This window comes from Gekko japonicus, unplaced genomic scaffold (assembly GCF_001447785.1).
Source record: "Gekko japonicus isolate JY-2015 unplaced genomic scaffold, Gekko_japonicus_V1.1 scaffold166, whole genome shotgun sequence".
NCBI classification, from domain to species: domain Eukaryota; kingdom Metazoa; phylum Chordata; class Lepidosauria; order Squamata; family Gekkonidae; genus Gekko; species Gekko japonicus.
In genome coordinates this window covers 789,281-808,689 of record NW_015173127.1, presented here as the reverse complement: position 1 = coordinate 808,689, position 19,409 = coordinate 789,281, and the positions used below count along the sequence as shown (strand labels likewise).

At 46.7% G+C, this 19,409-nt stretch overlaps 1 protein-coding gene across 1 annotated transcript in view; it reads right to left on the bottom strand.

Moving 5' to 3' along the window:
- Positions 1–19,409, bottom strand: part of SLC38A6 (solute carrier family 38 member 6) — a 99,035-nt gene that overhangs the window by 50,539 nt on the left and 29,087 nt on the right. The window contains exon 6 of the mRNA XM_015422018.1: positions 6,739–6,817. Within this exon, the coding sequence (XP_015277504.1) occupies positions 6,739–6,817 (79 nt within the window). The remainder of the gene's footprint in view (positions 1–6,738; positions 6,818–19,409) is intronic.

Sequence of the window (19,409 nt, the reverse complement as noted above, 5' to 3'; positions counted from 1 at the left end):
GTTTGTTTCCTTTTCCACTTCCTTCCCATGATCTCTCTCCTTGGTTTGCGTAGTTCTGATGAGAGCTGTTCTTGAAAAAGAGCAGTTTCTGTCAGAGCTCGCTCAGCCCCACCCAACTCACAGGGTGTCTGTTGTGGGGAGGGGAAGGGAAAGGAGATTGTGAGCTGCTCTGCGACTCCTTCGGGTAGTGAAGGGTGGGGTATAAATCCAATCTCTTCTCTTCTTCTTCTTCTACCTCACAGGGTGTCTGTTGTAGGGAGGGGAAGGGAGAGGAGTTTGTAAGCCCCTCTGAGACACCTTCGGGTAGTGAAGGGTGGGGTATAAATCCAATCTCTTCTCTTCTTCTTCTTCTACCTCACAGGGTGTCTGTTGTAGGGAGGGGAAGGGAGAGGAGTTTGTAAGCCGCTCTGAGACTCCCTTGGGTAGTGAAGGGCGGGGTATAAATCCAATCTTTTCTTCTTATTCTTCTTCATTAGAACATTAGAAGAGCCCTGCTGGATCAGACCAATAGTCCATCTAGTCCAGCATCCTGCCTCTCAGAGTATCCAACCGGTTCCTCTGGAGGGCCAACAACAAGGCAGAGAGGCTGAGGCCCATCCCTAGTGTCGTCTCCTGGCTCTGGGATTCAGAGGATTAGTGCCTCTGAATGTGGAGGTTCCCCTCAGTCACTCTGGCTAGTAGCCACTGACAGGCAGACCTCTCCTCCATGAATCTGTCTAATCCCCTTTCAAAGCTGTTTATTCCTGTGGCCATCGCGACATCCTCTGGCCATGAATTCCACATTTGAATCACTCTCTGGGAAAAGCAGTATTTCCTTTTGTCTCTCCTGAAACTACTGTCCCTCAGCCTTTTTGGATGCCGGCGAGTTCTAGCCTTTTGGGAGAGGGAGAAAAATTTCTCTTTGTCAGCTCTCTCCACCCCATGCACAATTTTATAAACCTCTATTGTGTTCCCTCTTGGTCATCCTTTTTCTCAACTGAAAAGTCCCAGACTCTCACAGTCAAATACAGACAGCTCACAGATACAGTTCAGCTACACCATTAACAAAATCGAGGCTCCTATGGTTCCAAATACAGACGCATGTTGGAAAGTTCCCTTGTGTTTCTTCCCCACACTGTTATTTCTCATGGTTGTTTTAAAAAATGCAGATAGATAATACACAAAATCAAGATTTGAGTCCAGTAGCACCTTAGAGAGGAAGACGAAGAAGAAGAAGAGGAGGAGGAGGAGACTGGATTTATACCCCACCCTTCACTTGAACTCTCAGAACGGCTTACAATCTCCTTTCCTTTCTCCTCCCCACAAGAGAGACCCTGTGAGGTAGATGGGGCTGAGAGAGCTCTGAGAGAACTGCTCTTGAGAGAACAGCTCTGAGAAAACTTGTGACTGACCCAGGGTCATGCCAGCAGCTGAATGTGGAGGAGTGGGGAATTAAACCCAGTTCTTCCAGACTAAAGTTTGCACTCCTAGCCACTACACCAAACTGAAGAGGGAAGAAACTGGATTTATACCCCACCCTTCACTTGGCGTCTCAGAGCAACTTACAATCTCCTTCTCTTCCTCTCCCAACAAGAGACACCCTGTGAGGTAGGTGGGGCTGAGAGAGCTCTTTCAAGGACTGCTCTTTAGAGAACAGCTCTGAGAGAACTGTGGCTTGCCCAAGGTCACCCAAGCAGCTGCATGTGGAGTCGTGGGGAATCAAACCTGGTTCTCCCAGATTAGAGTCTGTGCTCCTAACCACTACACCAAACAAGATTTTTCGGGTATGTTCCCTTCATCAGATACCATATCTCACGAAGCCAACTCCGACTCTTGACAGCTTATACCCTAAAAATCCCGTTGGTCTCTAAGGCGCTACTGGATTCGATTCTAGTTCTTCTGCTGCAGACCAACATGGCTACCCTCTGAAACAAAAAGCAAGGTTGCCCAATCCCAAAGCAACATTGAGGAGAGCCAGTGTGGTGTAGTGGTTAAGACTGTCAGGCAAGTACCTGGGAGACCCAGGTTCGACTCCCCAAACAAGCCATGGGAGTTCGCTGGGTGACCTTGAGCCAGTCACATTCTCTCAGCCTAACCTACCTCACAGGGTTGTTGTGAGGATAAAATGGAGGAGAGAAGGATGATGGAAGCCGCTTCGGGTCCCCATTGTCGAGAAAGGTGGGGTATAAATAGACAAAGAAAAAAATAAAGGGAGGGGGGTTGGAATGAACAATGAACTCCTGAGTCATGTTACCAAACTACCATGAATCTAACAGTCGCCATAGTGGTTTAATGCAGAGCAAAACTGAAAGAGGCTAAAACTACAAAAATGACCAGTGATCAAGAAGCAAAAAAAAAAAAAATGGATGTAATGTCTACCTCTGGCTTATTCATGTAATCCACAAAACTCAAACCAAATTCCTATAAACGCCTCTGGTTTGCACTTAAACAAACTCTCTAATTCTTGATGAGTCAGCTTCTCTTTAAAAAAAAAGAAAGAAAGCCTAAGACCCAACTACAGCTAACCACTAAGCCTCAGAAAGGATGTGTTTTAAGGCATTTATTTTACTAGTTCCTTCGAGGTTATGAAACTTCTTGCACAAGACAAAATGGGTGATCAGAGAAAGAAGGGTTTCAGACTTAGCCCAACACTGGGGGGAGGGGGCACTGAAACATGAACAACCTCCCCTCCCATTTCCACTGTGAAATGGTACTGTCCAGGAGAAGCATAACCACTCAGTTCTGTATCTGAAGAAGTCAGCTGTGCCTGGAGAAGGCAGAGACTCACAGAAGCTCACACCCTACCACAAATGTTGTTAGTCTTTAAGGTGCTATTTATTTATTTTTATTTATTAGATTTGTATCCCGCCCTCCCCACACAGCAGGCTCAGGGCGGGTTCCATCAGTTTGGTGTAGTGGTTGAGTGTGCGGACTCTAATCTGGGAGAACCGGGTTTGGTTCCCCACTCCTCCACTTGCACCTGGCTGGATGACCTTGGGCAAGCCGTAGCTCTGATAAGAGCTGTTCTTGAAAAACTTGACAGTTTCTGTCAAGAGCTCTCTCAGCCCCACCTACCTCACAGGGTGTCTGTTGTGGGGAGGGGAAGGGAAAGGAGTTTGTAAGCTGCTTTGAGACACCTTTGGGTAGTGAAGGGCGGGGTATAAATCCAATCTCTTCTCTTCTTCTTCTTCAAACATAGCCCAAGTTCAGACAGGCAGTTTGCCCCGATATAGGCGCGTGTGAGGAACGTTTCACAACCGGATTAAATGGGCCGTTCAGACACGCACATCTGTCCGGCGTTCCCCACCCGCACTCAACCCGTCTTGTAACGCTTCGCTCCCGAGTTTAAAAGATACCTGGTGAAAGTGGTAGCAAACCCTGGAAAGCGCGATGACCCCGCGTCCATCCCGCACCAACAAAGTGTGAATGTCAAAAGCCAATTTTTTTCTTATGTGCCTATGCGCTCATGCGCATAAGCGCATATCTCCAGATTACAAAAAAAGAGGAAAGCTGCACCTTACAGCTGTGCCTCCGGGACAACAGTGTGAACGCTCCCTTGCGCCTCCTCCCAGTATGCTCCCGCATCAGTTGCTGCAGTGTGAACGGGAAAACCCAGAACAGTTTGTTCCGGGTCTTTTTTGCCACGACTCCCTTCCGCTTCAAACTGCCCGTCTGAACTCAACCATTGTATACGAAAACAGTTAAAATTGATCAAAATACATCAGAGAAAATACACAGAGTCTCTAACCAGAGCCTCAACAGATAAGATAGTTGGGGATTCCAAGTAGTTATTCAAATCTGACTCACTGAAGCACTAGAGAGCCAGCTTGCTGTGAGAGCCAGTTTGGTGTAGTGGTTAGAAGCGTGGACTCTCACCTGGGAGAACTGGGTTTGATTCCCCACTCCTGCACATGCAGCTGCTGGTGTGACCTTGGATCAGTCACAAGTTCTTTCAGAGCTGTTCTCTCGCGAGCAGTCCTTGAAAGAGCTCTCTCATCCCCACCTACCTCACAGGGTATCTGTTCTGGGGAGGGGAAGGGAAAGGAGATTGTAAGCTGCTCTGAGACTCCTTTGGGTAGTGAAGGGCGGGGTATAAATCCAATCTCTTCTTCTTCAATAAAGTGTGGATGTTCTCCGCCTCAGCTAAAAGCCTGGTGGAAGAGCTCCATCTGGCAGGCCCTGCGGATCTGTGAAAGGTCCCGCGGGGCCCTGATCTCGTATGGGAGCTCATTCTACCAGGTCTCTTTGCTCTTTTCTACCACTCAGTTCTGCTAGATTCCAGACCGGAAACACCTCAGAAATCAACAAGGTTTTCGGGATCTAAGTTTTCAAGAGTCAAAGCTCCCTTCATCAGATACGAGTTGGATGTCTTGCATCAGGGGAGGGGCTATGGCTCAGTGGTAGAGCATCTGCTTGGTATGTAGAAGGTCCCAGGTTCGATCTCCGGCATCTCCAGTTAAAAGGGCCAGGCAGTAGGTGATGTGAAAGAGACAGCTGCCTGAGACCCTGGAGAGCTGCTGCCAGTCTGAGTAGACAATACTGACCTCAATAAACCGATGGTCTGATTCAGCGCAAAGCGGCTTCCTGTGTTCGGGGTAGCTCTTCAACTACAGACTGACATGGCTACCCAGCGAAACTACCTGATTCTGCCGATTGTGTAAACTGGCCCTTTTAAAAAATATACTTTTTATTTTGGGCAATTTCAGATAATTACAAAGAATAATAGTGACAAACTGAACTGGAACAAGACTGGACAATAAACATGAGGTCAGAAATACAACACACTTGAGCTAGGATATGGAATTCGTACAATGCCACGGTAGAATTTTTTTCCGGCATTGAATATTTCACTGGACTGTTTCTCTCAAAATAATCCAAGAAAGCGAACCATCTCTCTCTCTCTCTCTCTCTCTCTCTCTCTCTCTCTCTCTCTCTCTCAAAAAGTCAAACAAAAAGATGGATTCTCGTGAGTTAAAATACGATCGGATATTTTATCCATAACGAGATATTCCCATAAACTGGCCCTTAAGAATTCCTTATTCCGCACAAATGAGAAACCACTATTTTTGCCTGGGCTGCAGATGTATACATGCTGACAGTGAGCGATGACTCACCGACCCCCTATTAATCAGAAAGGAATTAGGCTGGTGAATGCAGACTGTCCGATGCCGCATACCGGCAGGCGCAGGTGCGGGTTTCTGCAAAGGTCTGGGGCCGTTTCTTTTCTTTCTGGAGAAGTACGGCTAACCCCTAAGCTGCAGAGGAAATGCCTCTATAATGTTCCCACCTCTGTGCCCCACTACAAGAGAATGTGTTATAATGCCAACAAACTGAAAATAACCAATTGTACACTGGACTTAATTAGATTTGAAGAGACCACTATAGAATTCCACATTTTGCTCAGTAAGACCTGATGAAGGCTTCAGAAACGAGGCTAGGCCGGTTCTCGTTGTCATCTTTAAAGCTTCTATGTTGTTTTATAGTCATAAGAACGTAAGAGAAGCCAATGTCGGATCAGGCCAATGGCCCATCCAGTCCAACACTCTGTCACAGAGTGGCCAAAAATACCAGGTGCCATCAGGAGGTCCAGCAGTGGGGCCAGGACACTAGAAGCCCTCCCGCTGTTGTCCCCCCCCCCAATCACCAAGAATACAGAGCATCACTTGCCCCAGACTGAGAGTTCCTCTCTATACCCTGTGGCTAATAGCCACTGATAGATCTCTTCTCCATATGCTTATCTAACAGTCCTGTTGGGCATAGGCTGTACAATTGATGCAATCTATTTTGATATAATTTACATACTTTGTATTATACTTTACAGTATAATACAGTATAATACAGCAGGAGCCAGTTTGGTGTAGTGGTTAAGTGTGCGGACTCTAATCTGGGAGAACCGGGTTTGATTCCCCACTCCTCCACTTGCACCTGCTGATGTGACCTTGGGTCAGTCACAAGCTCTGGCACAGCTGTCCTTGAAAAAGAGCAGTCTGTGTCAGAGTTCTCCCAGCCCCACCCACCTCACAGGGTGTCTGTTGTGGGGAGGGGAAGGGAGAGGAGTTTGTAAGCCGCTCTGAGACTCCAAGTGAAGAGCGGGGTATAAATCCAATCTCTTCTCTTCTTCTTCTTCTACATTCTAAGGAATATTATAACAAAATACTAAACATGAGTGATTGTAATGACTGTGGAGGAGGAGCAGGAGGAGATCGGATTTATACCCCGCCCTTCACTCAGAGTCTCAGAGCGGCTTACAGACTCCTTCCCCTTCCCCTCCCCACAACAGACACCCTGTGAGCAATGTTCCCTCTAAGCTATGGAGCCTTGTGAGCAAAAATTCTACTTTGTGAGCTACTCGCATTAAAGTTGTGAGCAGGAGATTTGGCTACTGTCTAAATTAGTTTGCTCTGGAGCCATTGTTCCTGAGCTAAGACAAAAATGTGTGAGCCGGAGGCTAAAAAACTGTGAGCTAGCTCACACTAACTCAGCTTAGAGGGAACACTGCCTGTGAGGTGGTGGGGCTGAGAGAGCTCTTTCCAGAACTGTCCTTGAGAGAACAGCTCCGACAGAACTATGGCTTGCCCAAGGTCATTCAGCAGCTGCAAGTGGGGAATCAAACCCAGTTCTCCCAGAGCGGAGTCCGCGGACTTAACCACTACACCAAACTGGCAAAATAAGAATCCATATGGCATAAGTAATTATCTACACGGTGCTGCAGTTTTGTTAATTAACCACTCGCAAGAGAAGGCTGACGTTTCTCCTTACCCGCTCTGGTCCCCGTTCAGAAGCCCGGCAATGGCACGAGGAAGTTCCGACTTGACAATGAGGAGGTAGGATGACATGGCTGCAAACAGAGCACCGAGCGTTAACGAAAGCAGAGCCTTAGATATCTAAGTTTCAGAGTTCAGCTGTGTCGGTCTGCAGTACAACAGCTAGATTTTGAGTCCAGTAGCACCTTAGAGATGGACAAGATTTTCGGGGTATGAAGCTTGCGAGAGTCAATGCTCCCGTTGTCAAGTCGTTGAGAGCTCTAAGAGACCAATATGAGCATGGCCCGGCTTGAGGACGTAGGGCAAGGGGGGGCCAATCTGCAGCTCGGGAGCCACATGCGGCTCTTTCAAACATATTGTGCGGCTCCCGGCAGGGCGGCTGGGGAAGCGAAGGGGAGGCATGTGTCCCCGATGGGTCTTCCCTTCCCCAGCCAGTGTTCCCCTCCATGGGTAGGCTTGAAATGGGGGGAGCAGAGAAAGAAAGCAACTTTAACTTTAAATGCATTCTCAAAAATCCCACCCCAACCAGCCGGCTTGGAGAAGGCATTTGTCTCTTTAAATCCCTTCTCCAAGCCAAGCCAGCTGGCTTGGGGGTGGGCTTGGAGGATGCATTTACAGTTAAAGTTGCTTCCTTTCCATCTCTCCCTCCCTCCCCGCATCGGTTTGCTTTCTTTGTTTCTCTCTCTCTACCCCTTCCATTCTTTCCACCTCTCTATTTCTCTCTCTTAGACAAATAAATATCATTAGCAAACAAAGAAATATCAGCGGACAAATAAATATCATTATCAATATCTGTTTTTACCCCTTTTGTTATTTTTGGCAGTCTCGTTAATGTTAATAAAAAAGCAAATTTGCATATTTCCCAATCAAAACGTGTCATATTTGTTCACGTCTTGCAGCTCTCAAACATCTGGCGTTTGTTCTATGTGGCTCTTACGTTAAGCGAGTTTGGCCACCCCTGAAGTAGGGGAAGGACAGCTCCGTGCCCCAGTGGAAAGTGTGGCACAGCATTCAGGGCACCCCGTCCCCCTTTTCGTACCCTTCCGAGAAAAAAGCCACGCAGCTCAAAAGTTGTAAGGTGTACACACGTTACAAATGCCTTGATAATTCCTGCGGAGAAAGGGCTTGGACAGAGGGAAACTTCTAGATATAGCAGGAAGGAACTACAAATGAAGACGCGATCCAGGCATGGATTCCTACAAAGCTGCATTGCTTATAAAAACCTGATATGAGTGGCGGCTTCCACACGAGGATGGGATTTGGTGGCTTCCCTGTTGCTGTCACTGTTCACTTCATCAGAGACAGCTAGAATGTGAGTCCATCTGTCTTTATATCTTGCTCCCCAGATTGCGGGAAAGTAAAATGACAATGCGTTTCAATATCATTTAATACCTCAACTAAGAGTTGGGATTTTGGTTCCTTCTGAGAAAGCAAACTGAGAGCTTTGACTTCCAAGGCAAACCCATCGGCCGCTTGGACATCCAGGGTACAGATGGGGGAAGAAGGTGATGCCATCTTTCCCTTCTTAACTTCCTTCTGCTTCCTCTGCCCCACAGTTGGATAGACCTTGTCCAGTTCCCACACATGTCACTCCCCACACCGAGACCAGTTCGAATCTCTAACTGTGTCTTCTTGTTCCCCAGTCCGGCCAGGGGCTCCATGCCAACTTTGGCCAGGCAGCCATGATAGAAAAGTGCTAAAAGAAACATCCAGGAGCGGTCATCTAGATACTTGGCAGCGGAAGTGTCCACCGGTGCCCAGAATCTGCTGGTTCTGTAGAATCTCCACGTCCACCCAAGAATTAGAATTGTTTGGAACATGTCCAGAGAACTATCTGAGTCCACTTTTCTCACCACCAACAAAAGCTACAACAAAGCTCAAGTTGAACAGTCCCTTAACTTGTGTTTGTGAGAACCAACCCACCACCGCTCACTAAGAAATAAAGCTACCACCGGGGAAAAAAATAATTCTAAATTTTAGATCTGTTAATGATTTACTATCAGTATCACTCTAGAAGTCAAACTGCATGATTTCAGCAAATTGTCAATAAAATTACAATTTCCCTAATGTCCTTCTCAATCTCTGGACTCCATTCATAAAAATGGAGCCTCCATTTGCCTCAGGGTCATGTGTGTGTGTGTGCGTGAGTGTGTGTGTGTGTGTGTGTGTGCGTGCGTGCGTGTGTGTGTGTGTGAGAGAGAGAGAGAGAGAGAGAGAGAGAGAGAGAGAGAGAGAGAGAGAGAGAGAGATTAACCCTTCAGTCTGCACTTGATTTTAGATGATAGACAGATGAATAGGAAGAAGCCTTTTCTGTTTTTCTTTTTTAAGTGCCGGTACTCATATAGAACTTTGTGCCAGTGTTCACCACCCAACAGTACTTGGGAGAACCTCCCCCCCAAGGGGCTGGTAGGCAGTACCGGCACCACCACAAAAAGCCCCCTCCTGTGCATGCACATTTGCAAATCAGGATTAACTCAGTTCCTCCCCCATTTCTCTCATATAAGTAAAATGATGACATTCACTCCTATGGGGAAAGACTACAGTTCTCCAGGGACTATTTTGTGTTGGAGACAAAAACCTGCCCCTGACATTGGATGAAGTACTCCGCAGTGACACTGGCTTTGTGAGACGAAGTCCTTGAACTATAGGGCCTGGCCATCAACCTTCTAATGCACTAGCACTTTGGGTATTGTTCTGTTTCCCTGCACAAAGTTCAGCAGCTAACACCATTTTGGTGCACCGTATTTCTTGATTTGCTAATTAATTTATTTTAAAATATATTATTTTAATTTTGCAAGCTGCTGCAAAGGCAGGGTAAACAGTCTGGGGGAAAAACCAACCGAACAGTCCTTGGGCGCACTGTAGTGCAGCACCCAACGTGATTTCGGCAAGCTGATTATGATTACCGACGACAAGCAAAAGGTCAGGAAGGTAACCACAATAACGCTGCAGCCCTGAAACGGTTAAGATTACCATTTTTTTTTAAAGTGAAGGAATGTGGCCTCTATAAAGAAAAGTGAATTGCATTAATCCAGAGTGGCATGTACCTACAGCAAGGTTAAATTAAAAACAGTTGTGAGGTCACGGAAAAAGGAAACATTCACTACTTTGTATTGAGACGCTCAAGAGTTTTCCTTGTTGACTACGGCTTTGGGGGGAGACATTTTATTTGGTGTCTCTGATTTTATTCCTTTTTCTTTAAAAGGAAATTTGATGGAGTGTTATAGGAGCGTGTAATTTGAAAACCACCCAGATGACTACAGGATAGTAACAAAGACAGTCTTACTTTTTTTTTTCCTCCAGAGGGTGACCTAAAGATGCCGAGGCGTGTTACTTTCAGAAAAGGGAATTTAAACCAAAAAAGAAAAGACAAAACTAAAAAACAAAAGACAAATCTTATAGCAAAAGGGACTGACATTTTCTCTGCCTTACAACAGGACGTTAATTTCTTATTTCTCTCAAGCAGCTACATTTTGTAAAGCTGGACTTGATGTATGAGACGTTTTATCTCCTTCACAATGCTTTTAAAAACTCCCATCAGTTTAGGTGGAGGGAAACCCCCTCTTCAACTAATTTCCAGATCAGATTTCCTGCTAATATACAATCTGTCACTCTTTCTCATGCATTTATGTTCGCCTCTGGCTAGTCATTTGATCATTTTTTATCCTTTTGTTGTGTGATGGACTCTTTTGTCTGGTACACACAGAAAGAACCTCTACTTTGAAAGCTACAAGCCAAAAAGGGATCCTCTGTTACTTTTGGACTCCTCAGGAAATGGTAAAAAAAAGGAAAGAAAGCCTTACTTTAATCTGCATTCTCTCTCGCACGTCTTCCTTTCCTTTCTCTAGGCCATGAAGCAAATGGATGCCAAGTTCAATGAATATATTTATACCCCAAAGCTTACATAAGATAAAGATCTCTGTCTTTTGACAGCTCATGAGAAAACAGGTTCTATTCAAGCCAAGTGTGCTTTATCCAGAGTTTAAAAGGTTAAAGCCTGCTGGGGAGGGGGAGACTTTTTGGACCAAAGGGGGATGCTTGAATAAAAAGTCATTGCAGAATTACAGAAATGCAGAGCAAAAGAAGAAGAGCCATTGTGTGGCCATCTAAAATGGCAAAAGTCATTTTATCCTTTGTAATTGAATAAACTGGCTTCTGTACGTGCTACTATCGAGATTGGGTCCCACTGTAGCCGTTTGGTTTTGAAAAAGAATAATTCGAAACGCGGCGGCTTGCATCCAGACTACACGTCTCTATGGCTTCTATGGATTTCAAGATTATATGGATTTTCCAGGAACTATATGAGTCCACTCTATGACTATGGAATTATAATACAACAGGAATGAGACACATTGAAACTTTTGGGACTTTACTTCCCTGTTCCTTGTAAGAACACCTTGGTTATTGTGTTATTGAACTCGGTATTAAATATTATTTTTACACATTTCTTGTTCACCTTTAGTGATTTCAGCCAGCGGGTTTTTTGCACTTTGTACCACGAAAAATCACACATGATGTGAATCTCGACTGACGTCAGGTACAAAGCCTGCCGTTGCCATGTTAGCCAGGGTGCTAACGTTTAGAAAATCAAGCACTGTGATTATTTCATGTGTCTGTTGGCTGTACAATACCAATCCAGCCTGCATTTCCAGGTAACTTAAATAGCAACAATGGGATTACAAAGAGGGACAATTAGCTCCATCTTAGAGACACTTACATTGATTTATGGACCATCCCTTCTGCAGGGGTTAGGGAACAGCAATTAGATGGAAGGCTGCGCTTACGGAGCTTCAAGCTCCTCCGTGGCATTTCTCGGTAGACTGGCCCACTGAGGGATGTCCCTTGCTTGTAGTCTGTATTAGGTATCATAGAATGTTAGAGATGGAAGGGACCTTACAGGTCATTTAGTCCAACCCCCTGCACCCTGAAGGAGCATAGCCGAAAGATAGCCCTACAACATACCCGAAAGATGGTAGTCCAGCCTCCGCTTGAAAACGTCCCGCGAAGGAGCATCCACCACCGCCCGAGGCAGTCTGTTCCACTGCTCAACCACTCTTACAGTTAGGAGGTTTCTCCCGATATTTAGCCCGTAACGACTCCCTTGTCATTTCCACCCATTAGATCTAGCCTTGCAATCCGGAGCAAGAGATAATAGATCCGCTCCATGTTCTACATGGCAGCCCTTCAAATACTTGAAGACTGCAATCACGTCCCCTCTAAGCCTTCTCTTTCCCAGGCGAAACATATCAAGGCTTGTGGGTCAATTTCGAAGATGCGCTTTCTGTCCTGGGAGCCTGTCTAACCCCAGGCATGTGTGAGGCTGGTTTTGACTACTCATCAGAGGGAGAAGAACATACTGTACGTGCTCAGACAACTGCATCTTTACTTTCCGTGCTGCAGGGCTATTGCTGAAAACAGATTTTGGTCAAAGTCCCTCTGGGTCAAATTATTCCCGGATCTGGCTCGTTATAACTCCCAGTTTATCATTTCCAGTTTGCTGGGGAAAGCACAGAGGAGGGAAAGCAAGATGACCCCGGGGTTGGAGCCCTTTCCCTATGAGGAAAGGCTGAAGAGTTTGGAACTTTAGAAAAGAGACAACTAAGGGTGGAGGAGAAGAGAAGAGATTGGATTTATACCCCACCCTTCACTACCCAAAGGAGTCTCAGAACGGCTTACAAACTCCTTTCCCTTCCCCTCCCCACAACAGACACCCTGTAAGGTAGGTGGGGCTGAGAGAGCTCTGACAGAAACTGCTCTTTTGAAGAACAGCTGTGCCAGAACTATGGCTTGCCCAAGGTCCCCCAGCAGCTGCAAGCGTAGGAGTGGGGAATCAAACCCGGTTCTCCCAGACTAGAGTCTGCACACTTAACCACCACACCAAACTGGCTCTCGTGATAGAGGTTTATAAAATTATACATAAGGTAGAGAGCAAAAGAAGTTTTTCTCCCAAAATACTAGCGCACCCAATGAAGCTGATGGGAAGTAAGTTCAGGACGAACAAAAGGAAATACTACTTTACACAGAGAGTGATCAAAATGTAGAATTCGCTGCCAGAGGGTGTTGTGATGGTCACAGGAATAAACAGCTTTAAAACGGGATTAGATAGATTCATGGAGGATAAGTCTATCAGTGGCTACTGGCCATGGCGACTGAGGGGAACCTCCACATTCAGAGGAACTAATAATCTGAATCACAGAGCCAGGCGGTAACATCAGGCGAAGGCCTTGGCCTCTCTGCCCTGTGGTTGGCCACTGTGTGAGACAGGATGGTAGACTAGATGGGCCACTGGTCTGATCCAGCAGGGCTCTTCTGATGTCCTTATGAAGGCCTTGGCCTCTGTGCCCTGTTGCTGGCCCTCCAGAGGAACTGGTTGGCCACTGTGCGAAACGGGATGCTGGACTAAATGGACCACTGGTCTGATCCAGCAGGGCTCTTCTGATGTTCTTGCAAGCAACCTTGAAACCCCGTCTGTATTCATCCAAGCAAGCACAAATTCTACAGAACTCCTCCCCAGCCCCGACCTCATATTCAAAAACTGGGGAACTCAGAGGTGAAGACGGCTGGTTCCTTGCTCCTGGCAATCTGGAATGAATTCGTCCGCCGCTTAGTGCCGAGGAGCCGACCGATCTCTCTGCCCAATGTGGTTGCAATTAGGGTTGTCAATCTCATGTCCAAACCGGGCTCAGAGCCAGGGACAGTCTGCCTTCCCATTTACTACTTAAGAATATTAATGCAGCCGGCACGGAAGAAATTAAGCCTTCCCACACAGCTCTCGTCAAGCACCGTCCAAACCTTCAATGAAGATAGATTCAGGTGGCAGCCGTGTTGGCCTGAAGCAACAGAACAATGTTTGAGTCCAGAGGGACCTTTTTTTAAAAAATAACTAACAATCTTATTGAATATATAGAAGATAGACATAATACAAGTACATTGTGCAAAGAGTAGACAGCTTTCTTAACTTACAGCTGGTTTGAGAAACTTGCAGAGCTACTACTACTAAAATTATAATATAAGAAGGATACAACTTTACAGATGTAGCAGATCTATAGGATAAATATTTTTTGGCACTTTGTCTGTTGTTATCATATAATCCAGTAGTGGATACCAAATGGCTATGAAACGATCTTTTTGCTTCACATTACCAATTTGGACATTCTCATATGCTATCCTTTCCATAACATAGAGTCGCCAAATCTTATCATAGTAAAGGTAAAGGTTCCCCTTGCTCGAAAGCCAGTCGGATCCGACTCTAGGGGGTGGTGCTCATCTCCATTTCAAAGCCGAAGAGCCAGCGCTGTCCGAAGACGTTTCCGTGGTCATGTGGCCAGCATGACTAAACACCAAGGCGCACGGAACGCTGTTACCTTCCCACCGAAGTGGTACCTATTTATCTACTTGCAATTTCTTGCTTTCAAACTGCTAGGCTGGCAGGATTTTATACGGTACCAGGGGTCATTTCCTGCAGGAGCGCACAGGAGCGGAGCTCCGGCAGTAAAGCGTCCAGGGGGCGGGCACATGCAACAAGCCCCACCCCCTGTTCCCAGCAGCCCTCAGTCAGAGCAAGAAGCAGCCAGGTAAGTTGCAGAGCCCCCCCCCCAGCTAGCAATCCAAAACAGTCCAGTGGCACCTTTAAGGCCAAGGTTTATTCAGGTACAAGCTCTCCCTCCTCTGCGAAGACAGATCTGCACGTTGCCCCCCCCCCCTAGCTAGCAATCCAAAACAGTCCAGTGGAGCCTGAGCAGTGGGTGTTGCCTTCTAACACACTTCCGGTGGTGTCAGGGGGTGTGGTATCTGCAAATAGTTTATGCTAATGAGTTACGATAATAAGCTCCTGCACCTCTTTTTCTACGAAATGTCCCCGGTACGGTACGTAACAGCCTTTTTGTTAAATACTGGGTTCCATGGAGGAGCAGACCCAAGTCTAGGGATCAGCTCAGCTTTATTAGTGATTCAGCAGATACAAGGCTAAAACACCAGGGCAATAGCCCTGTTTAAATAGCATGCAAAAACCACACCCAGACACACCCAGCTCCCAATGACAGGCTATTTACATAACATTAGTTTCTCATTGGTCACTTCCAGAGTCCTGGTGGGCTACTGTTCTAGAGCTCCAAGCTCAGCCAGTCTCTGGTAGGTAGTCCTGGAACGTTCCTGACCTAGTACATAACATTTTTCATACATTTTTTTTTAGATCCAGAGAAATGGCTCATGTTTTTGGAGGATAGCCCAGGATATCCCGATCTCATCAGATCTTGGAAGCTAAGCAGGGCTGGTCCTGATTCGTACTTGGATGGGAGGCCACCAAAGAAGTCCAGGGTTGCTATGCAGAGGCAGGCAATGGCAAACCACCTCTGAACGTCTCTTGCCTTGAAAACCCTACGGGGTCACCATATTGGCTGCGACTTGATGGGGGGGGGAATCAGAAGCTCTCTCTTGAGTGTATCGGTAAGAGCAAACCTGGGCTTGCTCCGTGACGACAGAGAAGGCATATATCGGACAAAGGCACAACAGAGAAATCCTAAACCTTCTCGATATATTTTGGAGGATGCAGAAAACCCACCAGGCCCCGATTCAATCAGCTCGATACTAACCGAAACAAAGTGCTTCTTTTCTCTAATTAAAAAAACATGGTTCCCGATCATAGAGATTTGGTACCAGTTTTTTTTCCCTAACCACTCTGTCCACAGGCGAGGGATTACTGCCAAAACCCGAGTTCAACGACAAAAGGAAGATGTGTGTTCGTGCGCTCAGGGAGTTCATGGGATAGCTCTTTCCTTCCCGAGGTGCTGGCAAGACACCCTTAAAAACATCCGGTGGTTGGAAGGAACGAACCTCATTCCCTGGGGTTAGTTGTTCTTAACCAACCAGTCTGGTTCATGACATCGGGATTAAGGAAAGCCCCACCGCTTTGGGAAGCAAGCTAACTTTACGAAATGTCTACATGGGCTGAGGTTGAGGGTCGGACTTTTGAAATCTACTCTTGCTACTAATTACCATTTACGCAGCACTTTTCAGCTTAACAGGGCTTCGTTCTGTTTGCCTTCAGAACAATCCAGTGGGAAAAGAGAGATGGCACGTGTAGAGGTAGATTCGGCTGGGTAGCCGTGTTGGTCTGAAGCAGCAGAACAAAGTTCGACTCCAGTGGCACCTTTAAGGCCAGCAAAGTTTTATTCAAGGTATAAACTTAAAACTTTCATGTGCATACACACTTCTTCAGATACACTAAAATGGAAGCAATGCTCCCTCTAAGCTGTGGAGTCTAGTGAGCAAAAATTCTACTTTGTGAGCTACCGGCATTAAAGTGGTGAGCAAGCGATTTGCCTACTGCATAAATTAGTTTGCTCTGGAGCCATCCCTTCCTGAGCTAAGACAAAAATCTGTGAGCCGGAGGCTAAGAAACTGTGAGCTAGCTCACACTAACTCAGCTTAGAGGGAACACTGAATGGAAGTTACCAGTTCATATATATTAGTAGAGGGTGAGCAACAAATTAACATAAGCATAATAAAAGGTGCTTAACTGACGCGAGGACCAAACTGGAATAACAGGTTTAGTTGATATGGTCACCATTTGTTTGGGTTCAATTCAGTGGGAACATATAGGGAAGGAAATGAATATATCAGACTCGGAGACAGATGGGCAGATATACTCTTCTTAAGTGTGGAATGTGTAGAGGTTAGAGTGCAACGTGGGGTTGCCAACCTCCAGGTGGGACCTGGAGGTCTCCTGGAATTATGGCTGATCTCCAGACTACGGAGATCAGTCCCCCCCCGGAGAAAATGGCTGCTCCTAGGGTTGCCAACTTCCATGTAGTGGCTGGAGATCTCCTGGGATTACAACTGATCTCCAGGCGACAAGAGATCAGTTCAGCTGAAGAAAATGGCCGCTTTGGAAGGTGGACTCTGTGCCATTATACCCCACTGAAGTCCCTCCCCTCCCCAAGCCCCGCCCTTCTCAGGCTCTGCCCCCAAATCCCCAGGTATTTCTGAATGCAGTGCTGGTAGCCCTAGCTGCTCTGGAGGGTGGACTCTATGGTATGATACCCCACTCTCTCCAGGCTCCGCCCCCAATCTCCAGGAACGTTCCAACTCGAAATTGGCAACCCTAACACTGCGAATCGGACTGGGGAACAACTGCTGCGTTCACACCCAGCCTGGATTGCACAGTCTACCTTTCTTTCATGACTTCTGCAACTGCTTTGCATTTACATGGCATTTTCTACATCGTCTCCCCCCTCCCCTTACCACCTATAGATCTCTGGCCAGCTTCTTGATACCCTCAGTGGAGGGGGGTAAGCAGTGGGGTACCGCAGGGATCAGTACTTGGTCCACTGCTTTTTAACTTGTTCATTAATGATTTGGAGATGGGAGTAAGCAGTGAAGTGGCTACATTTGCGGATGATACAAAGTTGTTCAGGGTGGTGAAAACCAGTGAGGATTGTGAGGCACTCCAAAGGGATCTGTCAAGGATGGGCGAGTGGGCGTCAACATGGCAAATGGGGTTCAATGTGGCCAAGTGCAAGGTGATGCACATTGGAGCCAAAAATCCTAAATATAAATACACATTCATGGGGTCTGAACTGGCAGAGACTGAGCAAGAGAGAGAACTTGGAGTTGTAGTGGATAACTCACTGAAAATGTCGAGACAGTGTGTGACTGCAATAAAGAAGGCCAATGCTATGCTCATGGGCAATTTCAAGCAGTAGCCAGTATTTGGGGTAATTAACCTTTTCTCTGCCTTCTGCAGAAAAGACGACTGAGGGGTGACATGATTGAGGTTTATAAGATTATGCATGGGAAAGAGCAGGTAGAGAAAGAGGTACTTTTCTCCCTTTCCCACAATACAAGAACTCGTGGGCACTCCATGAAACTGCAGAGCGGTCGGGTTAGAACGGATAAAAGGAAGTACTTCTTCACCCAAAGAGCGATTAACACATGGAATTCACTGCCACAGGAAGTGGTGGCGGCTACAAGCATGGACGGCTTCAAAAGGGAATTAGATAAGCATATGGAGCAGAGGTCCATCGGTGGCTATGAGCCACAAGGTATAGCTAGGGGCTCTGGGGTAAGTGATGCTCTGTCTTCTTGGTGCTTGGGGTGGGGGGGTCAACAGTGGGAGGGCTTCTAATGTCCTGGCCCCACTGGTGGACCTCCTGATGGCACTGGTATTTCTGGCCACCGTGTGACACAGAGTGTTGGACTGGATGGGCCTTTGGCCTGATCCAACATTGGCATCTCTTATGTTCTTATGTTCTTATGCATCTGACGAAGAGAACTATCTTTCCTGAAAGCTTACGCTACAAAAAAAAAAAGCATGCCTCCCCTTCGCTTCCCCAGCTGCCCTGCCGGGAGCCGCACAATAATCCCGGTCACACAGGCCAGATAACGCGGGATGGAGGCGTGGCTCTTTGCGCCATCGCAATTTGCCCCGCCATTACGTGATCCAATGCGACGGCGATGAAGCGGATTTCCCCCCGTCAGCGGGTGTTTCCGGCGCGCTCCAACGAGGCAAGAGGAGCGCGCTGGAGCAATCACATGAAGGAAGTCCGTCAGCGGCCCGTCGCAACCCATTTGATAGAAGACTTTTCCAGGTACTTTTTAACTCCGGATCTTCGGCAGTATGCTACAGGTTGGAGACGGGTGTGCCACGCTTGCCAGATGTTTCCGTGTGATCGTGCCCGTATAATCCGTCCCGCATTCAGCCCTCTCGCGCGGCTACTTGTGTGTGTGATCGGGGCCAATATGTGTCAAAGAGCTGCATGTAGCTCCCGAGCCACAGTTTGGCCAGTATAAACTAAGCGAATGAATGGTTGAAAATCCAATCGACAAGCACAATTTCATTTTGTGAACAAAAATCTTGCTGCTCTTAAAAAAAACATTTGCAAAAAAAACATTAAAAAAAACATTTGCAAAAAATTTTTATCAAAATAAAACATAATTGGTCTTAAAAGGCCTGAACTGTTTGACTAAGACCGGAGATCGGCAAACCTGCCCTTAATTAAAGCTGAGCTGGAAATCCTCAATTTAAGACAATAAGGGCAATTAGCTTTCAGGCCAAACGTAAGCCCCCGCCGAAGGGGTGAGCGCTCAAATTAGTCTAAATATCTCCGTAAACAATCCACCCGCTGGTGGAAAATACGGAAGCCACTTAAAAGATTAATTTAGGCAGCTCCTCACCGAGAAATAGATGCCCTGTGGCAGGAAACAGCCACTCTTGCCTCCCCTTTAGGTGTTTTGTTTACGTCAAGAACAACAACAAAAAAAGGGTTTGAAGAGTTAGGCGCTTTGGGGACAGAAGAAGTTAGGCTTTGGGCTTCCCTTGTTTTTGTTGACTTTATCATTCTTTGAGGATTAGCACTTTTTAAAACCTATGCAAACACACACCCCTCCTCCATTTTGATAACATAATCCCTGACATCCATTTATTCTGTCTGCAGTGTCCAGCACAGATCACTAAGTCTGTGCCACTTTGAAAAATTAAATGTTTCCTGAAGTCTTGGTCCCAACACACACACACACACACCACACTGCAAGCCAAGTCCCACACCCCTTTACCTTGCTGGCCCGCTTGGCCACACATGCCTCTGGTGATCACTGCTGACCCACGCTTCTGGTTTCCACGAACGATGCAAAACGGAACACAGTTTTGAGTCCAGTGGCGCCTTTATG